This window comes from Symphodus melops, assembly GCF_947650265.1.
Source record: "Symphodus melops genome assembly, chromosome: 5".
Lineage (NCBI taxonomy): Eukaryota > Metazoa > Chordata > Actinopteri > Labriformes > Labridae > Symphodus > Symphodus melops.
Genome location: NC_136695.1, coordinates 20,122,988 through 20,144,432, shown reverse-complemented (window position 1 = coordinate 20,144,432; position 21,445 = coordinate 20,122,988). Strand labels below are relative to the sequence as shown.

General features: G+C 37.4%; 4 protein-coding genes across 4 annotated transcripts; all 4 read right to left on the bottom strand.

The window, feature by feature from the left end:
- Window positions 1-804: 804 nt before the first annotated feature.
- LOC306824630 (C-reactive protein-like) lies at window positions 805-3,772 on the bottom strand. The gene is made up of 5 exons (XM_079344818.1): window positions 3,698-3,772; window positions 3,448-3,502; window positions 1,953-2,055; window positions 1,560-1,857; window positions 805-1,409 (listed from the first exon to the last, which is right to left on the bottom strand). Exons 2-5 carry the CDS (start codon window positions 3,500-3,502, stop codon window positions 1,191-1,193), a joined length of 675 nt encoding a protein of 224 aa, XP_079200944.1. The 5' UTR covers window positions 3,698-3,772; the 3' UTR covers window positions 805-1,190.
- A 2,308-nt stretch (window positions 3,773-6,080) lies between these two features.
- Window positions 6,081-8,656, bottom strand: LOC306824602 (C-reactive protein-like). The gene is made up of 5 exons (XM_079344787.1): window positions 8,593-8,656; window positions 8,343-8,397; window positions 7,229-7,331; window positions 6,836-7,133; window positions 6,081-6,685 (listed from the first exon to the last, which is right to left on the bottom strand). The coding sequence occupies exons 2-5, from the start codon at window positions 8,395-8,397 to the stop codon at window positions 6,467-6,469; spliced, it is 675 nt and encodes a 224-aa protein (XP_079200913.1). The 5' UTR covers window positions 8,593-8,656; the 3' UTR covers window positions 6,081-6,466.
- A 3,865-nt stretch (window positions 8,657-12,521) lies between these two features.
- LOC306823924 (C-reactive protein-like) lies at window positions 12,522-15,481 on the bottom strand. The gene is made up of 5 exons (XM_079343859.1): window positions 15,418-15,481; window positions 15,168-15,222; window positions 13,659-13,761; window positions 13,265-13,562; window positions 12,522-13,115 (listed from the first exon to the last, which is right to left on the bottom strand). Exons 2-5 carry the CDS (start codon window positions 15,220-15,222, stop codon window positions 12,897-12,899), a joined length of 675 nt encoding a protein of 224 aa, XP_079199985.1. The 5' UTR covers window positions 15,418-15,481; the 3' UTR covers window positions 12,522-12,896.
- A 1,819-nt stretch (window positions 15,482-17,300) lies between these two features.
- LOC306823925 (C-reactive protein-like) lies at window positions 17,301-20,032 on the bottom strand. The gene is made up of 5 exons (XM_079343860.1): window positions 19,959-20,032; window positions 19,693-19,747; window positions 18,889-18,991; window positions 18,503-18,800; window positions 17,301-18,363 (listed from the first exon to the last, which is right to left on the bottom strand). The coding sequence occupies exons 2-5, from the start codon at window positions 19,745-19,747 to the stop codon at window positions 18,145-18,147; spliced, it is 675 nt and encodes a 224-aa protein (XP_079199986.1). The 5' UTR covers window positions 19,959-20,032; the 3' UTR covers window positions 17,301-18,144.
- Between the last annotated feature and the right edge of the window lie 1,413 nt (window positions 20,033-21,445).

Below are 21,445 nucleotides of genomic sequence, written 5' to 3'. Positions count from 1 at the left end.
TGGATACAAAATATTTATCTGATAGAGCATCCTAACTTAACAACACCAGGCAAAACATGTTATCTTTTCACATCAAGAAAATATAGAGGAAGAATACATGAGGTGTCATATTATGTTTGTATGTTTCTAAGAATACATTTTTTTTATGAAATACTGCACAAAACCATACATGTATTGATTAAAAAACCATCAGTTGTTTTCCACTTCATCGACCTTTGTATGTAAGACATTGGGTGAAGTGAACACTTGTAAAGTAAAAATGGTTCATTGTTTTGTGATGATGTGCATCACAGAAAAGCTAATCATGACAATAAATATCAAACTGAGAAAACAATGTGGAAATCAGAATAATGGGGTTGGGTATGACAGGGGGAGAGGACGTCGTCCCACACGTGAACATTGTGACATCATACCAATGAACAACTGCTTGATGTCTAACCTCCTACCAAGTGTCCTGAGTTTAGAAGGACAGTCAATTAATCCAGTCGGTGATCCAAATTAGCACACCTCTTATCTCCATTGAGACCAGAACAAGATTGGCATTTACTCTTCCCTACCACAAAGTGTCTCCAAGAAACTCACTCTCAGTTTTGTGGTCCTTTATGAAATAGACCCAATCCCACTGTTGTCAAACTTAATGTTATCTTCCTTTTTCCTATAGCACTCATTACCAATCTGTGTGTCTGTGTTTGGCCCTTATTCATTGGTTTTTCAACAGGTAGAAAGTTAGAAAGTGAGTTACAACACCTTACATTAATGTAAGTTCATATCAGAGAAGAGCAAAAAAAGAGACAAATTCAAAAATGAGGAACACAAAATTAGTTTTAATAAATGCAGCCAGATTAATTTACTGATTCAACATTTACATCATTTTTAAATATCATCAAATGTTTAGTTTTCTTTGACAAAACCAATAACATTATTTTGATTCACCAAGACATTGACAGTTGAGTGTACCATCCATTTGTGTTAAAAAAATTAAGAATCTCCTCTGGGGTTAATACAGTTCTATATGATCAAAAGTTAATGTTGATATTATTTAAAGATAGCAGGTCTTTTAACATGGTATGACCACTACACCGATACCAAATTGTCCTCCTTACATTTCATACATACCCATTTGACATTTGTACCTTGCTTAAGAACCCTGGAACTTTTTTGTCCAAATAATAAACTTGAAATGATAAAATTTAGTGACAGGTCGTTTCGTCTTTCTCCACCAGAACTCTGTTAAAAATCTGGAACTCCAGCGCCTTCCAGTTGAGCACATTTCCTGGAGTGAAGTTTAGATTGTCCATGTATTTGTGAATCTCACAAGCAGAGAGGGTGTAGTCCCACATGTGGACATCAGACATCATTCCAAGAAATGACTGATTGATGTCGAAATTCCCACCGTGTGAATCCTGCTCCTGTAGAGATGAAAGAAGATAATGATTCAGTAAATCAACCTGAAATCATATGAAAACATTTACATTAAAGAAGCAAAATAAGTCCAAAGTTAGCATATAAACTTAACTGAAACACAAATACTTTTTAATATTTATTAGTATTACTGTTACCTGTCCTAATATAATAATAAAGGGGCCTCGGATACTTCTTCCAGCAATGATGAATTTCTTTATCAAAGGATTTCCATCAAACCACAGCTGCAGCAGTCCAGATGAAGAGTCCCATGTAGTACAAATAGAGTGCCATGTGTTCAACTTGTAGTCCAGCCCTACCAACTTTAAGGGGCGATCCATGACAGTGGTCTCCATCTCTTGCGCTGTTGAATGCCAAAAAATCAGGACGGCATTTGGATTGGAGGGTGTAGCCATTGAGAAAAGGGCGTGATCTCTCTTCAGGTCTGTCAAAGTCCTGTAGACATAAGTGATATATTGTTATAAATGATGCTCTTCACAGTCAGAGACTCAGTAGTGAATTATTTGAGCATTTTTCATTTACATTTCTACCTGTGACAGACGGTAAAAGCACTCAATTCATTCACAGATGTAGTTGGCTTTGCATAGGAGTTGCTGGTTTTCTGAGGGAATGTGAACATTTTACCCGACAGATCTAAAAGAAGAATAAAAATATATATATTTATTTGCAAGTTTGTCAGTTTTTTTATAGCTCAGATTAATATTTTGACCCTTCTGGGTAGGATAGAGGTTGACCAAAATCATATTTCATCATTATTAAAATAATCATAGCTTTAAATCTGAGAACAAATGTGTTTCTAAATATATTTCTCGCATTTTTTGTAAAAATTCATTGAGGAATAAAGAACATACATAAAAAATCACAGACAAGCCATGGCTAGAAGTGATTGACTATGGTATGCACAGACCTCTGCTCGCTGGGGAAACTGTGGTTATACACTTATCTGTAACATTGATAATGCACTTGGAATGACAAGGTTTAATAGGTTGCAGAAATTGATGAAATTCTTATTATGTCATGGGTGATGTGTATGATATTTTAATTTTTGCTGGTGTTATTTCAGAATTTTTATAACACATAAAAAAGATGTGATGGCTGGAATATGTGGGTACTCAATTTTACTTAATATACACCAAGTGTTTCCTGTTTTATAGTTGTTTCCCCTCATTGTTCTCTAGTGTTTCTCTCCTGACTTCCCCCCTCTGTCAAAGAGGTGGACGCAATTGCAGAAAACCAAAATATTTAATTAAATGAAAAAGGCAAAAACAAAGGTTAATGTTTGAAGTTCAAAAACAAAGTTGATCAAAATCCAACCAAAAAATCCACAAGGAGAAAACAGGGAGTCACAAGGCCACATGAGGAACACAGGTAGGTCGACATACAGTTTGACCTGACGCAGAAGGAAAGGAACACAAACAGACAGTGGAGTAATCAGACACAGGTGGGAATAACGACACAGGTGCAGACAATCAAGGCAATTACAATGGAGCGAAATCAGACAAATGGAGGAAGTGAGAGAAGAAACATGATGGAGGGGGGAACTACAAAATAAAACAGGAAACACTAAGAAATTTAAATAAGGAATATAAACATAAAATATACAAGTAATCAAGAAATCACAAGCAAGCAAAAACAACAAGGAACAAACAAACTAAACAAGAGTAATTCAGGACAGCCTTGCCTATTTTTGGATTCCTTCATTCAGTTTGTTTTCGTCTCACAACACTCTGCCTTGGAATCACATAGGCAACAGCGTGTGTTTTTCTCAAGTCTTATCAAAAATAAACTTACTAAGGGTGTATTTGTAATAATCAACACTTTGTATTAAAAGCACGCTTGAAATTTAAAATATTAAGAAATTAAAAGATTCAAACGATAAAAAAAAACACCTATATATGCCTGTTAAGGACATTGTAACTTTACTGGACAGTTGTCGATCAATAAAATGCTTTCCTTTTTCAAGACTTTATTAGGATTTAACATTTTATAACACTTTTCCCTCTGTTAGAATATGATTGCTTTTACCTTGAGGACTTGCAGAACATGATGTCAGCATCAACACCAGCAACAAAAACTTCATCTAATACAAAGATAGAAAGGCAAAAATACATGTTGTCCTTTCACATGAATCCCATACTTCCTTTAAATATCCTGTGTCTCAAAATGTACAAATAGTAAACATTGTCCTTATATTGGTCTGCTAAACTAAACAACTCTTTATCTACAGAATCTATGTAAATTCCTTTATTTGCAGTATTTCATGTTTGGATCTTACCTTGAAATCTGTGCTTAGAGTGTGAGCAGCAGGGACAAGGATGGCGTGTTTTTGTAAACCTAATTGTTCCTTTCTATGTTCCCTTTTTCTGCCTGCAGATCTTAGTGGCTGTGTTTCCTTCCTGTATTTTTTTGCTTCCAGAGACATTAATGTAGTTCCATAAAGACTTTTTTCTGCTGAATCAACACATTAAAGGGTTTATCAAATGTTGAAATGGTCTTTCTTCAGCATTGCAACATTATTCTTCAGTAAACCCATTAGATAAGTGAAAAACATTCCATCTGACAATTGTTTCTTGACTTTTTCCTGAATGTAAATCTTTGTGAAAAGACAGTGGAGATCCTTATTATAGAGAATTGCATTTTCATAAACAGCCAAAAAAATGCAGGTGCATTCTTGTATTTTGTTGAATATTCATTCTTGTTCATACGCTCATATTTAAATCTACCATCTCTAAAACATCTAGAACTTAAATTCTTTTGCATCTATGGATAAAGTTTGGATCATTCGGACAAACAAGTGATATTCTGTCTTTTACTCATCTTCATCTTGATGAGACACAAATCTGAAACTTGACAACATCATGATTGTTTGGAAGATATGTTCGTCTAACTTTGTTTGATGAGGACATCAGATGACACATAATGACGTTTTTTGTTTCAATTTTAACACTTTTAAACACATTCTTTTTTTATGTTTTCCTGGTCGACGTACTTGCATCAAGATCGATGCCCTGGAGTTCTGATCACGTTAAGTAAAGAAGCTGATTATGTGTTTTCATGTGAACATGCTAGTGCTTGAGTCTTCATATGGATAATGTGTTGCTTGTGTAACAACACAATGATATCTTGTAACACTGTATGCATCCTATCCTATGAGAACCTTATATTGCAACTAGTAAAGCCATTCATGTTAAAATGATCTTTTAGAAAAGAGCTACAATATATACTTATGTATAACCAAAAAAGGTCAGCATACATTTTGAAACATGTAAAAAAGTGAGAGGGATAGAGCCAAATGGTTATAATTAGGGAAATCCTAAAGTGAGAAATATAAAAAGTACAAGCAGCAGGATTAGTCTGAATGTTCCCCATGTTGCCAACCGATCATTCATGGTGTATGATGAAATGCTTTACATCCTGTTATTATCAAGCATCTCACAGTATTATCTGTTGTCATGCAATCTGTCCCCTCAACCCTCTATTATTCTGCTGTAAGAGACATAAGGGACTACTGTTTATTCTATGTTAGCCTATAAACTGCAGTTTAGATGATTTTGGGTCTGTGTTTGTGCATGTAGATTTAAATACTGTTAGATTTTTCCAATATTGCCCCAGGAAGGATTAAAGAAGTAAAAAACTACAGAAAAGCTGTCAAGGATGCAAGTTTAAATCATCTTTTACACTCTTGTGTAATTTCACACACCTTATCGCTGACATGAAGCCCATAATAACATGAAGTGTGTCCAGCCTTAAAAGCTTGTATGAGCATAAATAAACAGCACCAACAGTGGGGGAGGATTAGCTGTTTACAATGGAGCAAATGTCAATGAGCATTCATTCCAGATTCTTCTGTGAACAACACACCTGGATACAAAATATTTATCTGATAGAGCATCCTAACTTAACAACACCAGGCAAAACATTTGATCTTTTCACAGGAAGAAAATATAGAGGAAGAAAACATGAGGTGTCATATTATGTTTGTATGTTTCTAAGAACAACATTTTTTTATGAAATACTGCACAAAACCATACATGTATTGATTAAAAAACCATCAGTTGTTTTCCCCTTCATCGATCTTTTATGCAAGACATTGGGTGAAGTGAACACTTGTAAAGTAAAAATGGTTCATTGTTTTGTGATGATGTGCATCACAGAAAAGCTAATCATGACAATAAATATCAAACTGAGAAAACAATGTGGAAATCAGAATAACGGGGTTGGGTATGACAGGGGGAGAGGACGTAGTCCCACACGTGAACATTGTGATATCATACCAATGAACAACTGCTTGATGTCTAACCTCCTACCAAGTGTCCTGAGTTTAGAAGGACAGTCAATTAATCCAGTCGGTGATCCAAATTAGCACACCTCTTATCTCCATTGAGACCAGAACAAGATTGGCATTTACTCTTCCCTACCACAAAGTGTCTCCAAGAAACTCACTCTCAGTTTTGTGGTCCTTTATGAAATAGACCCAATCCCACTGTTGTCAAACTTAATGTTATCTTCCTTTTTCCTATAACACTCATTACCACTCTGTGTGTCTGTGTTTGGCCCTTATTCATTGGTTTTTCAACAGGTAGAAAGTTAGAAAGTGAGTTACAACACCTTACATTAATGTAAGTTCATATCAGAGAAGAGCAAAAAAAATTCAAAAATGAGGAACACAAAATTAGTTTTAATAAATGCAGCCAGATTAATTTACTGATTCAACATTTACATCATTTTTAAATATCATCAAATGTTTAGTTTTCTTTGACAAAACCAATAACATTATTTTGATTCACCAAGACATTGACAGTTGAGTGTACCATCCATTTGTGTTAAAAAAATTAAGAATCTCCTCTGGGGTTAATACAGTTCTATATGATCAAAAGTTAATGTTGATATTATTTAAAGATAGCAGGTCTTTTAACATTGTATGACCACTACACCGATACCAAATTGTCCTCCTTACATTTCATACATACCCATTTGACATTTGTACCTTGCTTAAGAACCCTGGAACTTTTTTGTCCAAATAATAAACTTGAAATGATAAAATTTAGTGACAGGTCGTTTCGTCTTTCTCCACCAGAACTCTGTTAAAAATCTGGAACTCCAGCGCCTTCCAGTTGAGCACATTTCCTGGAGTGAAGTTTAGATTGTCCATGTATTTGTGAATCTCACAAGCAGAGAGGGTGTAGTCCCACATGTGGACGTCAGACATCATTCCAAGAAATGACTGATTGATGTCAAAATTCCCACCGTGTGAATCCTGCTCCTGTAGAGATGAAAGAAGATAATGATTCAGTAAATCAACCTGAAATCATATGAAAACATTTACATTAAAGAAGCAAAATAAGTCAGAAGTTTGCATATAAACTTAACTGAAACACAAATACTTTTTCATATTTATTAGCATTACTGTTACCTGTCCTAATATAATAATTAAGGGGCCTCGGATACGAGTTCCAGTATTGCTGAATTTCTTTATCAAAGGATTTCCATCAAACCACAGCTGCAGCAGTCCAGATGTAACGTCCCATGTGGCACAAATGGAGTGCCATGTGTTCAACTTGTAGTCCAGCCCTGGAAACGTTAATTTTGTGTCAATGACATGGGCCTCCAGCTCTTTCGTTGCTGAATTCCAAAAAATCAGGATGGCATTTGAACTGAGGGGCGAAGCCATTGAGAAAAGGGCGTGATCTCTCTTCAGATCTGTCACAGTCCTGTAGACATAAGTGATATATTGTTATGAATGATGCTCTTCACAGTCAGAGACTCAGTAGTGATTTTTTGGGGCATTTTTCATTTACATTTCTACCTGTGACAGACGGTAAAAGCACTCAATTCATTCACAGATGTAGTTGGCTTTGCATAGGAGTTGCTGGTTTTCTGAGGGAATGTAAACATTTTACCCGACAGATCTAAAAGAAGAATAAAAAAATACATATTTATTTGCAGGTTTGCTTGTTTGTTTTTTTTTAGGTCAGATTATTATTTTGACCCTTCTGGGTAGGATAGAGGTTGACCAAAATCATATTTCATCATTATTAAAATAATCATAGCTTTAAATCTGAGAACAAATGTGTTTCTAAATACATTTCTCGCATTTCTTGTAAAAATTCATTAAGAAATAAAGAACATACATAAAAAATCACAGACAAGCCATGGCTAGAAGTGATTGACTATGGTATGCACAGACCTCTGCTCGCTGGGGAAACTGTGGTTATACACTTATCTGTAACATTGATAATGCACTTGGAATGACAAGGTTTATTAGGTTGCAGAAATTGATGAAATTCTTATCATGTCATGGGTGATGTGTATGACATTTTTATTCTTTTGGTTTGCTTGTGTTATTTCAGAATTTGTATAACACATAAACATAACAAAGTTTTTATAGCTGGAATATGTGGGTACTCAATTTGAGTTAATATACACAAAGTGTTTCCTGTTTTATAGTTGTTTCCCCTCATTGTTCTCTAGTGTTTCTCTCCTGACTTCCCCCCTCTGTCAAAGAGGTGGACGCAATTGCAGAAAACCAAAATATTTAATGAAATGAAAAAGGCAAAAACAAAGGTTAATGTTTGAAGTTCAAAAACAAAGTTGATCAAAATCCAACCAAAAAATCCACAAGGAGAAAACAGGGAGTCACAAGGCCACATGAGGAACACAGGTAGTCTTATCAAAAATAAACTTACTAAGGGTGTGTTTGTAATAATCAACACTTTGTATGAAAAGCACGCTTGAAATTTAAAATATTAAGAAATTAAAAGATTCAAACGATAAAAAAAAACACCTATATATGCCTGTTAAGGACATTGTAACTTTACTGGACAGTTGTCGGTCAATAAAATGCTTTCCTTTTTCAAGACTTTATTAGGATTTAACATTTTATAACACTTTTCCCTCTGTTAGAATATGATTGCTTTTACCTTGAGGACTTGCAGAACATGATGTCAGCATCAACACCAGCAACAAAAACTTCATCTAATACAAAGATAGAAAGGCAAAAATACATGTTGTCCTTTCACATGAATCCCATACTTCCTTTAAATATCCTGTGTCTCAAAATGTACAAATAGTAAACATTGTCCTTATATTGGTTAGCTAAACTAAATAACTCTTTATCTACAGAATCTATGTAAATTCCTTTATTTGCAGTATTTCATGTTTGGATCTTACCTTGAAATCTGTGCTTAGAGTGTGAGCAGCAGGGACAAGGATGGCGTGTTTTTGTAAACCTAATTGTTCCTTTCTATGTTCCCTTTTTCTGCCTGCAGATCTTAGTGGCTGTGTTTCCTTCCTGTATTTTTTTTGCTTCCAGAGACATTAATGTAGTTCCATAAAGACTTTTTTTCTGCTGAATCAACACATTAAAGGGTGTATCTAATGTTGAAATGGTCTTTCTTCAGCATTGCAACATTATTTTTCAGTAAACCCATTAGATAAGTCAAAAAGATTACATCTGACAATTGTTTCTAGACTTTTTCCTGAATGTAAATCTTCGTGAAAAGACAGTGGAGATCCTTATTATAGAGAATTGCATTTTCATAAACAGCCAAAAAATGCAGGTGCATTCTTGTATTTTGTTGAATATTCATTCTTGTTCATACGCTCATATTTAAATCTACCATGTCTAAAACATCCATCCATTTTCTGTCGCTTATCCGGGGCCAGGCAGCAGTCTAAGCAGAGACACCCAGACTTCCCTCACCCCAGACACCTCCTCCAGCTCTTCCGGTGGGACCCCGAGGCATTCCCAAGCCAGCCAAGAGACATAGTCTCTCCAACGTGTCCTTGGTCTACCCCGAGGCCTCCTTCCGGAGGGACATGCCTGGAACACCTACCTAGGTAGGCGTCCGGACCAGATGCCCGAACCACCTCAACTGACTCCTCTCGATGTGAAGGAGTAGCGGCTCTACTCCGAGCTCCTCCCTGGTGACCGAGCTCCTCACCCTATCTCTAAGGGTGCGCCCAGCCACCCTACAGAGCAAGCCGCTTGTATCCGAGATCTCGTTCTTTCGGTCATGACCCAAAGCTCATGACCATAGGTGAGGGTAGGAACGAAGATCGACCGGTAAATCGAGAGCTTCGCCTTTCGGCTTAGCTCCTTCTTCACCACGACGAACCGATACACCGATACGCATGACTGCAGACGCCGCACTGATCCGTCTGTCAATCTCACGCTCCATCTTCCCCCCACTCGTGAACAAGACCCCGAGATACTTAAACTCTTCCACCTGGGGCAAGGACTCCACACCGACCCGAAGAGGGCAAGCCACCTTTTTCTGGTCAAGAACATGGCCTCAGATTTAGAGGTGCTGATCCTCATCCCAGCCCAGTGCGCGCTGAAGGTCGGGTTTGATGGAGCCAACAAGACCACATCATCTGCAAAATGCAGAGACGAGATCCTGTGGTCCCCGAACCGGACCCCCTCTGGCCCCTGGCTGCACCTAGAAATTTTGTCCATGAAAGTAATGAACAGAACCGGTGACAAAGGTCAGCCCTGCCGGAGGCCAACGCGCACCGGGAACAGGTCCGACTTACTGCCGGCAAAGCGAACCATACTCCTGCTCCGGTCATACAAGGACCGGACCGCCCTTAGCAAAGGGCCCCGAACCCCATACTCACGGAGCACCCCCCACAGGGCGCCGCGAGGGACACGGTCGAATGTCTTCTCCAGATCCACAACGCACATGTGTACTGGTTGGGCAAACTCCCATGAACCCTCGAGCACCCGCTGGAGAGTGTAGAGCTGGTCCAGTTTTCCACGGCCAGGACGAAAACCACATTGTTTCTCTTGAATCCGAGGTTCGACTAACAGCTGGATCCTCCTCTCCAGTACCCTGGAATAGACTTTCCCAGGGAGGCTGAGGAGTGTGATTCCCCGGTAGTTGGAACACACCCTCCGGTCCCCATTCTTGAAAAGAGGGACCACCACCCCGGTCTGCCAGTCCAGATGCACTGTCCCCGACCTCCACACGATGTTACAGAGACATGTCAACCATGACAGCCCCTGCACACCCAGAGATTTAAGATACTCAGGGCGAATCTCATCCACCCCCGGAGCCTTGCCACCAAGGAGCTTGCCAACTACCTCTGTGACTTCGACTTGGGTGATGGACGAGTCTACCTCTGATAACTCAGCCTCTGCTTCCTCAGTGGAAGACGTGACGGTGGGATTGAGGAGATCCTCGAAGTATTCCTTCCACCGTCCAACTACATCCCCAGTTGAGGTCAGCAGCTCCCCACCTCCACTGTAAACTGTGTTGGTGAAGCACTGCTTCCCCCTCCTGAGGCGATGGATGGTTTGCCAGAATTTGCTCGAGGCTGACCAAAAGTCCTCCTCCATGGCCTCCCCGAACTCCTCTCAGGCCCGAGTTTTTGCCTCCACGACCCGTCAGCTGCCTCAGGAGTCCTATGCCCTAGCAACGCCCGATTGGACTCCTTCTTCAGCTTGACGGCCTCCCTTACTTCCGGTGTCCACCACCGGGTTCGGGGATTGCCGCCATGACAGGCACGAGAGACCCTGGGACCACAGCTCAGAGCAGCTGCTTTGACAATGTAGGTGGAGAACATCGTCCACTTGGACTCAATGTCCCCAGCCTCCCCTGGGATCTGTGAAAAGCTGGTCCAGAGGTGGGAGTTGAAGACCTCGCTAACAGAGGGTTCAGCCAAACGTTCCCAGCAGACTCTCACTACACGTTTGGGCCTGCCGAGTCTGACCGGCTTCCTCCCCTGCCAGCGCATCCAACTCACCACCAGGTGGTGATCAGTTGACGGCTCAGCCCCTCTCTTCACACGAGTGTCCGAGACACACGGCCGGAGGTCAGATGACACGACCACAAAGTCTATCATCGACCTCCATCCTAGGGAGTCCTGGTGCCACGTGCACTTATGGACATCCTTGTCTAAAACATCTAGTACTTAAATTCATTTGCATCTATGGAAAAAGTTTTGATCACTCGGGACAAACAAGTGATATTCTGTCTTTTTTTAAATGCTTTACATCCTGTTATTATCAAGCATCTCACAGTATTATCTGTTGTCATGCAATCTGTCCCCTCAACCCTCTATTATTCTGCTGTAAGAGATATAAGGGACTACTGTTTATTCTATGTTAGCCTATAAACTGTGGTTTAGATGATTTTGGGTTTGTGTTTGTGCATGTAGATGTAAATACTGTTAGATTTTTCCAATATTGCCCCAGGAAGGATTAAAGAAGTAAAAACCTACAAGCTGTCAAGCATGCAAGTTTAAATCATCTTTTACACTCTTGTGTAATTTCACACACCTTATCGCTGACATGAAGCCCATAATAACATTAAGTGTGTCCAGCCTTAAAAGCTTGTATGAGCATAAATAAACAGCACCAACAGTGGGGGAGGATTAGCTGTTTACAATGGAGCAAATGTCAATGAGCATTCATCCCAGATTCTTCTGTGATCAACACACCTGGATACAAAATATTTATCTGATAGAGCATACTAACTTAACAACACCAGGCAAAACATTTTATCTTTTCACAGGAAGAAAATATGGAGGAAGAATACATGAGGTGTCATATTATGTTTTTATGTTTCTAAGAACAACAATTTTTTATGAAATACTGCACAAAACCATACATGTATTGATTAAAAAACCATCAGATGTTTTCCACTTCATCGATCTTTTATGCAAGACATTTGGTGAAGTGAACACTTGTAAAGTAAAAATGGTTCATTGTTTTGTGATGATGTGCATCACAGAAAAGCTAATCATGACAATAAATATCAAACTGAGAAAACAATGTGGAAATCAGAATAATGGGGTTGGGTATGACAGGGGGAGAGGACGTCGTCCCACACGTGAACATTGTGACATCATACCAATGAACAACTGCTTGATGTCTAACCTCCTACCAAGTGTCCTGAGTTTAGAAGGACAGTCAATTAATCCAGTCGGTGATCGAAATTAGCACACCTCTTATCTCCATTGAGACCAGAACAAGATTGGCATTTACTCTTCCCCCCACAAACTGTCTCCAAGAAGGTCCTTTATGAAATAGATCCAATCCCACTGTTGTCAAACTTCACATCAGAAAAGAGCAAAAAAAGAGACAAATTCAAAAATGAGGAACACAAAATTAGTTTTAATAAATGTAGCCAGATTAATTTACTGATTCAACATTTACATCATTTTTAAATATCATCAAATGTTTAGTTTTCTTTGACAAAACCAATAACATTATTTTGATTCACCAAGACATTGACAGTTGAGTGTACCATCCATTTGTGTTAAAAAATTAAGAATCTCCTCTGGGGTTATTCTGATCAAAAGTTAATGTTGATATTATTTAAAGATAGCAGGTCTTTTAACATGGTATGACCACTACACCGATACCAAATTGTCCTCCTTACATTTCATACATACCCATTTGACATTTGTACCTTGCTTAAGAACCCTGGAACTTTTTTGTCCAAATAATAAACTTGAAATGATAAAGTTTAGTGACAGGTCGTTTCGTCTTTCTCTACCAGAACTCTGTTAAAAATCTGGAACTCCAGCGCCTTCCAGTTGAGCACATTTCCTGGAGTGAAGTTTAGATTGTCCATGTATTTGTGAATCTCACAAGCAGAGAGGGTGTAGTCCCACATGTGGACGTCAGACATCATTCCAACAAATGACTGATCAATGTCGAAATTCCCACCGTGTGAATCCTGCTCCTGTAGAGATGAAAGAAGATAATGATTCAGTAAATCAACCTGAAATCATATGAAAACATTTACATTAAAGAAGCAAAATAAGTCAGAAGTTTGCATATAAACTTAACTGAAACAAAATTACTTTTCATACTTATTAGTATTACTGTTACCTGTCCTAATATAATAATTAAGGAGCCTCGGATACTTGTTCCAGAATTGCTGAATTTCTTTATCAAAGGATTTCCATCAAACCACAGCTGCAGCAGTCCAGATGTAGAGTCCCATGTAGTACAAATAGAGTGCCATGTGTTCAACTTGTAGTCCAGCCCTGGAAACTTTAATATTATGTCCATAACATGGGCCTCCAGCTCTTGCGTTGCTGAATTCCAAATAATCAGGAAGGCATTTGAACTGAAGGGTGTAGCCATTGAGAAAAGAGAGTGAATTCTCTTCAGGTCTGTAAAAGTCCTGTAGACATAAGTGATATATTGTTATGAATGATGCTCTTCACAGTCAGAGACTCAGTAGTGATTTTTTGGTCGCATTTTTCATTTACATTTCTACCTGTGACAGACGGTAAAAGCACTCAATTTATTCACAGTAGTAGTTGGCCTTGCATAGGCGTCGTTGGTTTTCTGAGGGAATGTAAACATTTTACCCGACAGATCTAAAAGAAGAAAAAAAAACAAATATTTATTTGCAGGTTTGCTTGTTTGTTTGTTTTTTTTAGCTCAGATTAATATTTTGACCCTTCTGGGTAGGATAGAGGTTGACCAAAATCATATTTCATCATTATTAAAATAATCATAGCTTTAAATCTGAGAACAAATGTGTTTCTAAATACATTTCTCGCATTTTTTGTAAAAATTCATTGAGGAATAAAGAACATACATAAAAAATCACAGACAAGCCATGGCTAGAAGTGATTGACTATGGTATGCACAGACCTCTGCTCGCTGGGGAAACTGTGGTTATACACTTATCTGTAACATTGATAATGCACTTGGAATGACAAGGTTTATTAGGTTGCAGAAATTGATGAAATTCTTATCATGTCATGGGTGATGTGTATGACATTTTTATTCTTTTGGTTTACTTGTGTTATTTCAGAATTTGTATAACACATAAACATAACACAGTTTTGATAGCTGGAATATGTGGGTACTCAATTTGAGTTAATATACACAAAGTGTTTCCTGTTTTATAGTTGTTTCCCCTCATTGTTCTCTAGTGTTTCTCTCCTGACTTCCCCCCTCTGTCAAAGAGGTGGACGCAATTGCAGAAAACCAAAATATTTAATGAAATGAAAAAGGCAAAAACAAAGGTTAATGTTTGAAGTTCAAAAACAAAGTTGATCAAAATCCAACCAAAAAATCCACAAGGAGAAAACAGGGAGTCACAAGGCCACATGAGGAACACAGGTAGGTCGACATACAGTTTGACCTGACGCAGAAGGAAAGGAACGAAAAACAGACAGTGGAGTAATCAGACACAGGTGGGAATAACGACACAGGTGCAGATAATCAAGGCAATTACAATGGAGCGAAATCAGACAAATGGAGGAAGTGAGAGAAGAAACATGATGGAGGGGGGAACTACAAAATAAAACAGGAAACACTAAAAAATGAAAATAAGGAATATAAACATAAAATACACAAGGAATCAAGAAATCACAAGTAAGCAAAAACAATTAGGAACAAACTAAACAAGAGTAATTCAGGACAGCCTTGCCTATTTTTCGATTTCTTCATTCAGTTTGTTTTCATCTCACAACACTCTGCCTTGGAATCACATAGCAACAGTGTGTGTTTTTCTCAAGTCTTATCAAAAATAAACTTACTAAGGGTGTATTTGTAATAATCAACACTTTGTATTAAAAGCACGCTTGAAATTTAAAATATTAAGAAATTAAAAGATTCAAACGATAAAAAAAACACCTATATATGCCTGTTAAGGACATTGTAACTTTACTGGACAGTTGTCGGTCAATAAAATGCTTTCCTTTTTCAAGACTTTATTAGGATTTAACATTTTATAACACTTTTCCCTCTGTTAGAATATGATTGCTTTTACCTTGAGGACTTGCAGAACATGATGTCAGCATCAACACCAGCAACAAAAACTTCATCTAATACAAAGATAGAAAGACAAGAATACATGTTGTCCTTTCACATGAATCCCATACTTCCTTTAAATATCCTGTGTCTCAAAATGTACAAATAGTAAACATTGTCCTTATATTGGTTTGCTAAACTAAACAACTCTTTATCTACAGAATCTATGTAAATTCCTTTATTTGCAGTATTTCATGTTTGGATCTTACCTTGAAATCTGTGCTTAGAGTGTGAGCAGCAGGGACAAGGATGGCGTGTTTTTGTAAACCTAATTGTTCCTTTCTATGTTTCCTTTTTCTGCCTGCAGATCTTAGTGGCTGTGTTTCCTTCCTGTATTTTATTGCTTCCAGAGACATTAATATAGTTCCATAAAGACTTTTTTTTGCTGAATCAACACAATAAAGGGTGTATCAAATGTTGAAATGGTCTTTCTTCAGCATTGCAACATTATTCTTCAGTAAACCCATTAGATAAGTCAAAAAGATTACATCTGACAATTGTTTCTAGACTTTTTCCTGAATGTAAATCTTCGTGAAAAGACAGTGGAGATCCTTATTATAGAGAATTGCATTTTCATAAACAGCCAAAAAATGCAGGTGCATTCTTGTATTTTGTTGAATATTCATTCTTGTTCATACGCTCATATTTAAATCTACCATCTCTAAAACATCTAGAATTTAAATTCTTTTGCATCTATGGATAAAGTTTGGATCATTCGGGACAAACAAGTGATATTCTGTCTTTTACTCATCTTCATCTTGATGAGACACAAATCTGAAACTTGACAACATCATGATTGTTTGGAAGATATGTTCGTCTAACTTTGTTTGATGAGGACATCAGATGACACATAATGACGTTTTTTGTTTTAATTTTAACACTTTTAAACACATTCTTTTTTTATGTTTTCCTGGTCGACGTACTTGCATCAAGATCGATGCCCTGGAGTTCTGATCACGTTAAGTAAAGAAGCTGATTATGTGTTTTCATGTAAACATGCTGGTGCTTGAGTCTTCATATGGATAATGTGTTGCTTGTGTAACAACACAATGATATCTTGTAACACTGTATGCATCCTATCCTATGAGAACCTTTTATTGCAACTAGTAAAGCCATTCATGTTAAAATGATCTTTTAGAAAAGAGCTACAATATATACTTATGTATAACCAAAAAAGGTCAGCATACATTTTAAACATGTAAAATAGCGAGAGGGATAAAGCCAAATGGTTATAATTAGGGAAATCCTAAAGTGAGAAATATAAAAAGTACAAGCAGCAGGAATAGTCTGAATGTTCCCCATGTTGCCAACCGATCATTCATGGTTTATAATGAAATGCTTTAAAAGCTTTGATAATCAATCTTTATTCCCAGGCAAAGAGAGAGGATGTTGTTCACAAACTATGTAACACCCAGCTTATAGTTTAGTAAATTGACTGTAAAATAAAAACTATTAGTTAACATATTAACAATAAACAATATGGCTAAGTTGTTCCCATTAGGTCTGTCTCCATCCAGCTACATGTTCTACGAGTACGAAGAATGTCGCCACCTGACCGATCGTGTAGATGATCTGACACACCAGCAGTACAAGCTCTGTTACTGAGTATGTTTGTTCCTGTTCCTGATTCAACATAGAATGTGAACACTCAGCAGTACTTGACCATCAGCTTTGGTCATGTGTTTTATACATTTCACTTACAACTCAGTGTGAGTTTGACATTCAACAACAACATTATGACAATAGCAAAGTGAATGTAAAATGGTCATTGTTCATAAAAATACAATCATTTTTATTTTGCAAGACATTGATAGTTTAGTTATATGCTGCTACATGTGAACTCTGCATGCTTCATTTTTAATCAACAGATACAAACAAGAACATTTTACTTATAGTAAGCTGACTGTGTATCTTGGTTTTTCTAACACTTTCTGTACTCCAGGAATTTATTTTTGAAAGGTTTCTTCCGTCGTTCCAACATACATATACTTTTGTTTCAACCTATAACCTTCAATTTCCTAATGTTGGCCTTTTTCAGACTGTCTACCAATGCTACACTGGATATAAGGGTTCATAAAATTACACCATTAGATCAACTCATCCATTTCACTTTTATTTATTCTCGAATTATCATCAAATTGCATTTTACATTGTACATCAAATTACAGAAATATTATGTAGCTGTTATCAAGACGGAACATTGGTGCTACTGGATAATTCTGCATTTCTCTTGTTATTTGAAAGATAAACCATCAAAGAAGTCAAAAGTAATCAAAGATGAAAGAACACTTTTCTTGCACTGTGCCAAAACTCTTTATTGATTTGTCTTGATAAAAGCTATATTGAATTTAACGTTAGATCAGGCAGGCCACAGAGTCACGCTCTATTATCTTGCATAAGCCTCATGAGCTGATGGCCAGCTGATTTGATTCAAAGCATCCTATTGGACAAAACGTATTTTTGCCACCTTATTTAAACTGTTCAAGCCTGCCAACTCTTTGCAAGCCCATTTGCAACCCTCCTCCACCCCTCCTGTTGTTCTGACATACTCAGTGTCATGCTGTTGTCAATGATGCCTGCTCTGTTTGGGTTTACTGCTTGTTACCCTACCTTAATCTTTCCTTCTATGTACAGGAAGGGCAGGGAGATCCCAGAACAGAGCCATACCGCCAAATAGAAATAACTGCAACAAAGTATTTTTTTTACAAGGTGGTCCTGACTGCCTTTAAACATGTTCTGACCTCCAAACTAACATGGAGTTAACTTCTTAACTCCCATTATGAATGCAGACCAATAAATTGTTGTTCCTTGCATAAGCAACCTACTACTTGTTTCCTAATTGTGGCCTTTTTATACTGGTTTCCTCTACCTTACACAAATAGCAGAAAGTGTAATTGTTTTTACTTTTGAAAATTGAAATGTGATTGTGTTCATTTTTAGTGACAGGTCGTTTCTTCTTTATCCACCAGAACTCTGTCAACAATCTGGAACTCCAGCGCACTCCAGTTGAGCACATTTCCTGGAGTGAAGTTTAGATCGTCCATGTATTTGTGAATCTCACAAGCAGAGAGGGTGTAGTCCCACATGTGGACGTCAGACATCATTCCAAGAAATGATTGCTTGGAGCTAAACCCCCCACCGTGCGTATCCTGCTCCTGTAGAGTTAAAAGAAGACAGTAAAGTCAATCATAATCATGTTGAGACATTTACAATAACTAGGGAAAAAGTCAGAAGTTTGCACAAACCAAATTCATTGAAATACCATTACTTGTATCCTTATGAGTGTTACGGTACCTGTCCTAAAATTATTATAAAGGGCCCTTGGATACTTGTGCCGGAGGTGGTGAATTTCCTTGTCAAAGGCTGTCCATTAAACCACAGCTGCACCAGTCCAGATGTAGAGTCCCATGTGGTACAAATGGAATGCCACATGTTCAGCTTGTAGTCTGTCCCCACAAACTCTGAACCGCTGTCCCTGACATGGGCCTCCATCTCCATATTTGTTGAATCCCAAAAAGTCAGGAAGGCATTCGGAAATTCGCTCGTAGACAAAGAGAAAAGGACGTGATCTCTCTTCAGGTCTGTAAAAGACCTGTAGAAAAGTACTATCATGAATGATGCTTATCACAGTCAGAGATACACTCAGAGATTTTTTTAAACTTTTGCTTATTTGTTCCTACCTGTGACAGACAGTTAAGGCACTCAAACTCTCTTGGGATGTACTAAGGTTTACATAGGCGCTGCTGGTTTGTTGAGGGAAGGTGAACATTTTACCTGACAGATCTGAGAGAAAGAGTGAGAACAAAATATTCCGTTGGTATTACTTTTTTTTGACATAATATAAATAAATTTTTTAACAATAAATTTTTGTTTTGCTTATAGTATGAGGCTAATGGTAAAAAAAAAACACATGAATGCAGTCACAAACGAAGAGAAAGTCATCACAAAATAAATAAGGAAATAATTCACAGACTCTTGAACGTGTGACGTTTATGTTTGCATTGTCCAGCGTGTTGCAATTCTATCATTAAAGTTTCATCAAAGTTTCTAAAGACAACGTGAAAGCTTTGAGAAAATATATGCCTCACCTGCTGATATCTTTAGCATAAAGATACTTTGTAGGCTGAGTTAAAAAATGTTCACAACTTAATCAATATTCTATCTATTAATCAATTTGTCAGTCGTTTTTGCTGCAAGAGAAAAGGTTGTGATTAATGTCAAATGAGCGCCTGTGTTTTGAATTCTACAAAGCATATCGAGAATCAAACATTCTTATTATCATCTTTCATTTAATCGCATATTGTATAAAATTTGCAACAGGTTGGAATCCTGTTGCCAAAGTACATTCTGAAATAAAAGTGTATTTCTAAAACCTGACAGGTTTATAGAATAAAAAGCAACCTTAGATTGAAACTCATACGAAGTGTTCATTTGCAAATGCAGCTTAATGTTTCCTGTCTGGTAAACGAGGATTTTATTTTTACCTTGACGTCGTGCAGCACATGACGCCAGCATCACCACCAGTAACAAAAACGTCATCTAATACAAAGACAAAAATGTCAAACATAATTTCTTAATGTTTTTTTCATTGAATCACATAACTTTCAGGTCTTACTGTGTAAATACTCAGTGTACCCAAGATTACATATAATTTTATTTTTCCGTCATTGGATGTGTAAAACAGACACTTAAAACAGCTTATACATGATATCATCTTTTTCAATTCCTGTACTAGAAGTATAGATCTTACCTTTAAATCTGTTCTTCAACTGTGTGTGCAGCAAGAAAAAGGATTGTGATTTTCTGCAAACTCACTTCCTTTTCTCAACCTGTAGCCTACATCTCTTACAAGGGTGTTTCCTTCCTTTATTTACTTCTACATTTTCTGGTTCCAGAGACGTTGCAATGAGAACTTGTGTCATAAAGAAAGCTTTCTGCTATACAGACCAAAGGGTGTTTCTCATGTTGAAAAAATGTACTATTGTATTGCATTTATGGGGGGGTTATGTCTGTGTCATTTCCACCAGATACACTTTTTAAGATTTTGGTTGAAACTGTGTTTAGGTTCCAATAATTCATGTGCTCTGAAAAAGAAATGAAGAAAATCTGTCATTTGTAGCAGTTGTAGACTTATTTGTGCTTATGATGGCACACAAAGGGGAGCATAGACATAATACATGTAGACGCCTCATAGACTGACACTGCCTTGGAGCAGATGTATCAGCGCAGCCGCCATGTTGGATGGGTCTCAAGTGTGCCCACCTGCATTTACTGAGGAAGGCTTTCATGCTAAAACACTTTGTATTACGCTCTAACCAAGACATATGGTAGGCTATGGCATATTGATAGATGTATAAATGAATTCATTTGATATTTTAATAAAGAAACAAGTTTGATTGTTCATTTGAATTTCTTCCAAAAGATTCTCAGTTTTCGGGCCTTTACATTTTGCTTTTCCCGCTTTAGACTCTCCACTTTAGCCAAAGCTTCACGGAGTCTGGCCCATAGACTGTATATGGGTCTATGCCTAAATATATAGACAAGAAGGAGAAATGGGCAATGCATAGAAGGAGTACTTGTAGAAAGAAGGATGAAAACATTTTCAGTGATGTTTAAATCATACCACTCACAACTGTTTGGTGCATAGCACAGCTGCAGGTACACATATTCTCACCCATAATATCACTGCCAGCAGTGTCACTGAAAGAGGGTGTGTATGTGTTAGATAAAGATATAATACATTTTATTTTCAGGACACAATGTACAACAATGAAGCGTTTGCGTATGTATTTTTTTATTTATAACATAGAAAAGTTTATATGTGAGTATGTCTGAAAAGAGAAGCAAAAAACAACGTAGAGATTTTGATATGACCAAGGCCATGATGCTCACAGCTGTATGGTTTATGGTTAAGGATGTTAAACCAAAGCAAACAGAGGCGTGTGGTTGCTCACAGCCTGCAGCTGGAATCTCACTTTATTTTATGGATTTATAAACAACAGTTAAATAAGAAGGAGCTCAAGTTTTATTGTAGCTACATGACTATAAAACTTCATGTTTGCCTAAAAAGAAAAGAAAAATGCTGATGAATGTGTTTCTAAGTAATGTTAGTTACAGTGACATAATATTACAAAGGTAATCTCACACGATCCTATTGACTCTGGTGCTGGCATAGAGTGAGGAGACCCATCCAATATGGTGGTGATGTTTCTTGAGTTCCAGCACATCATGAGGCGT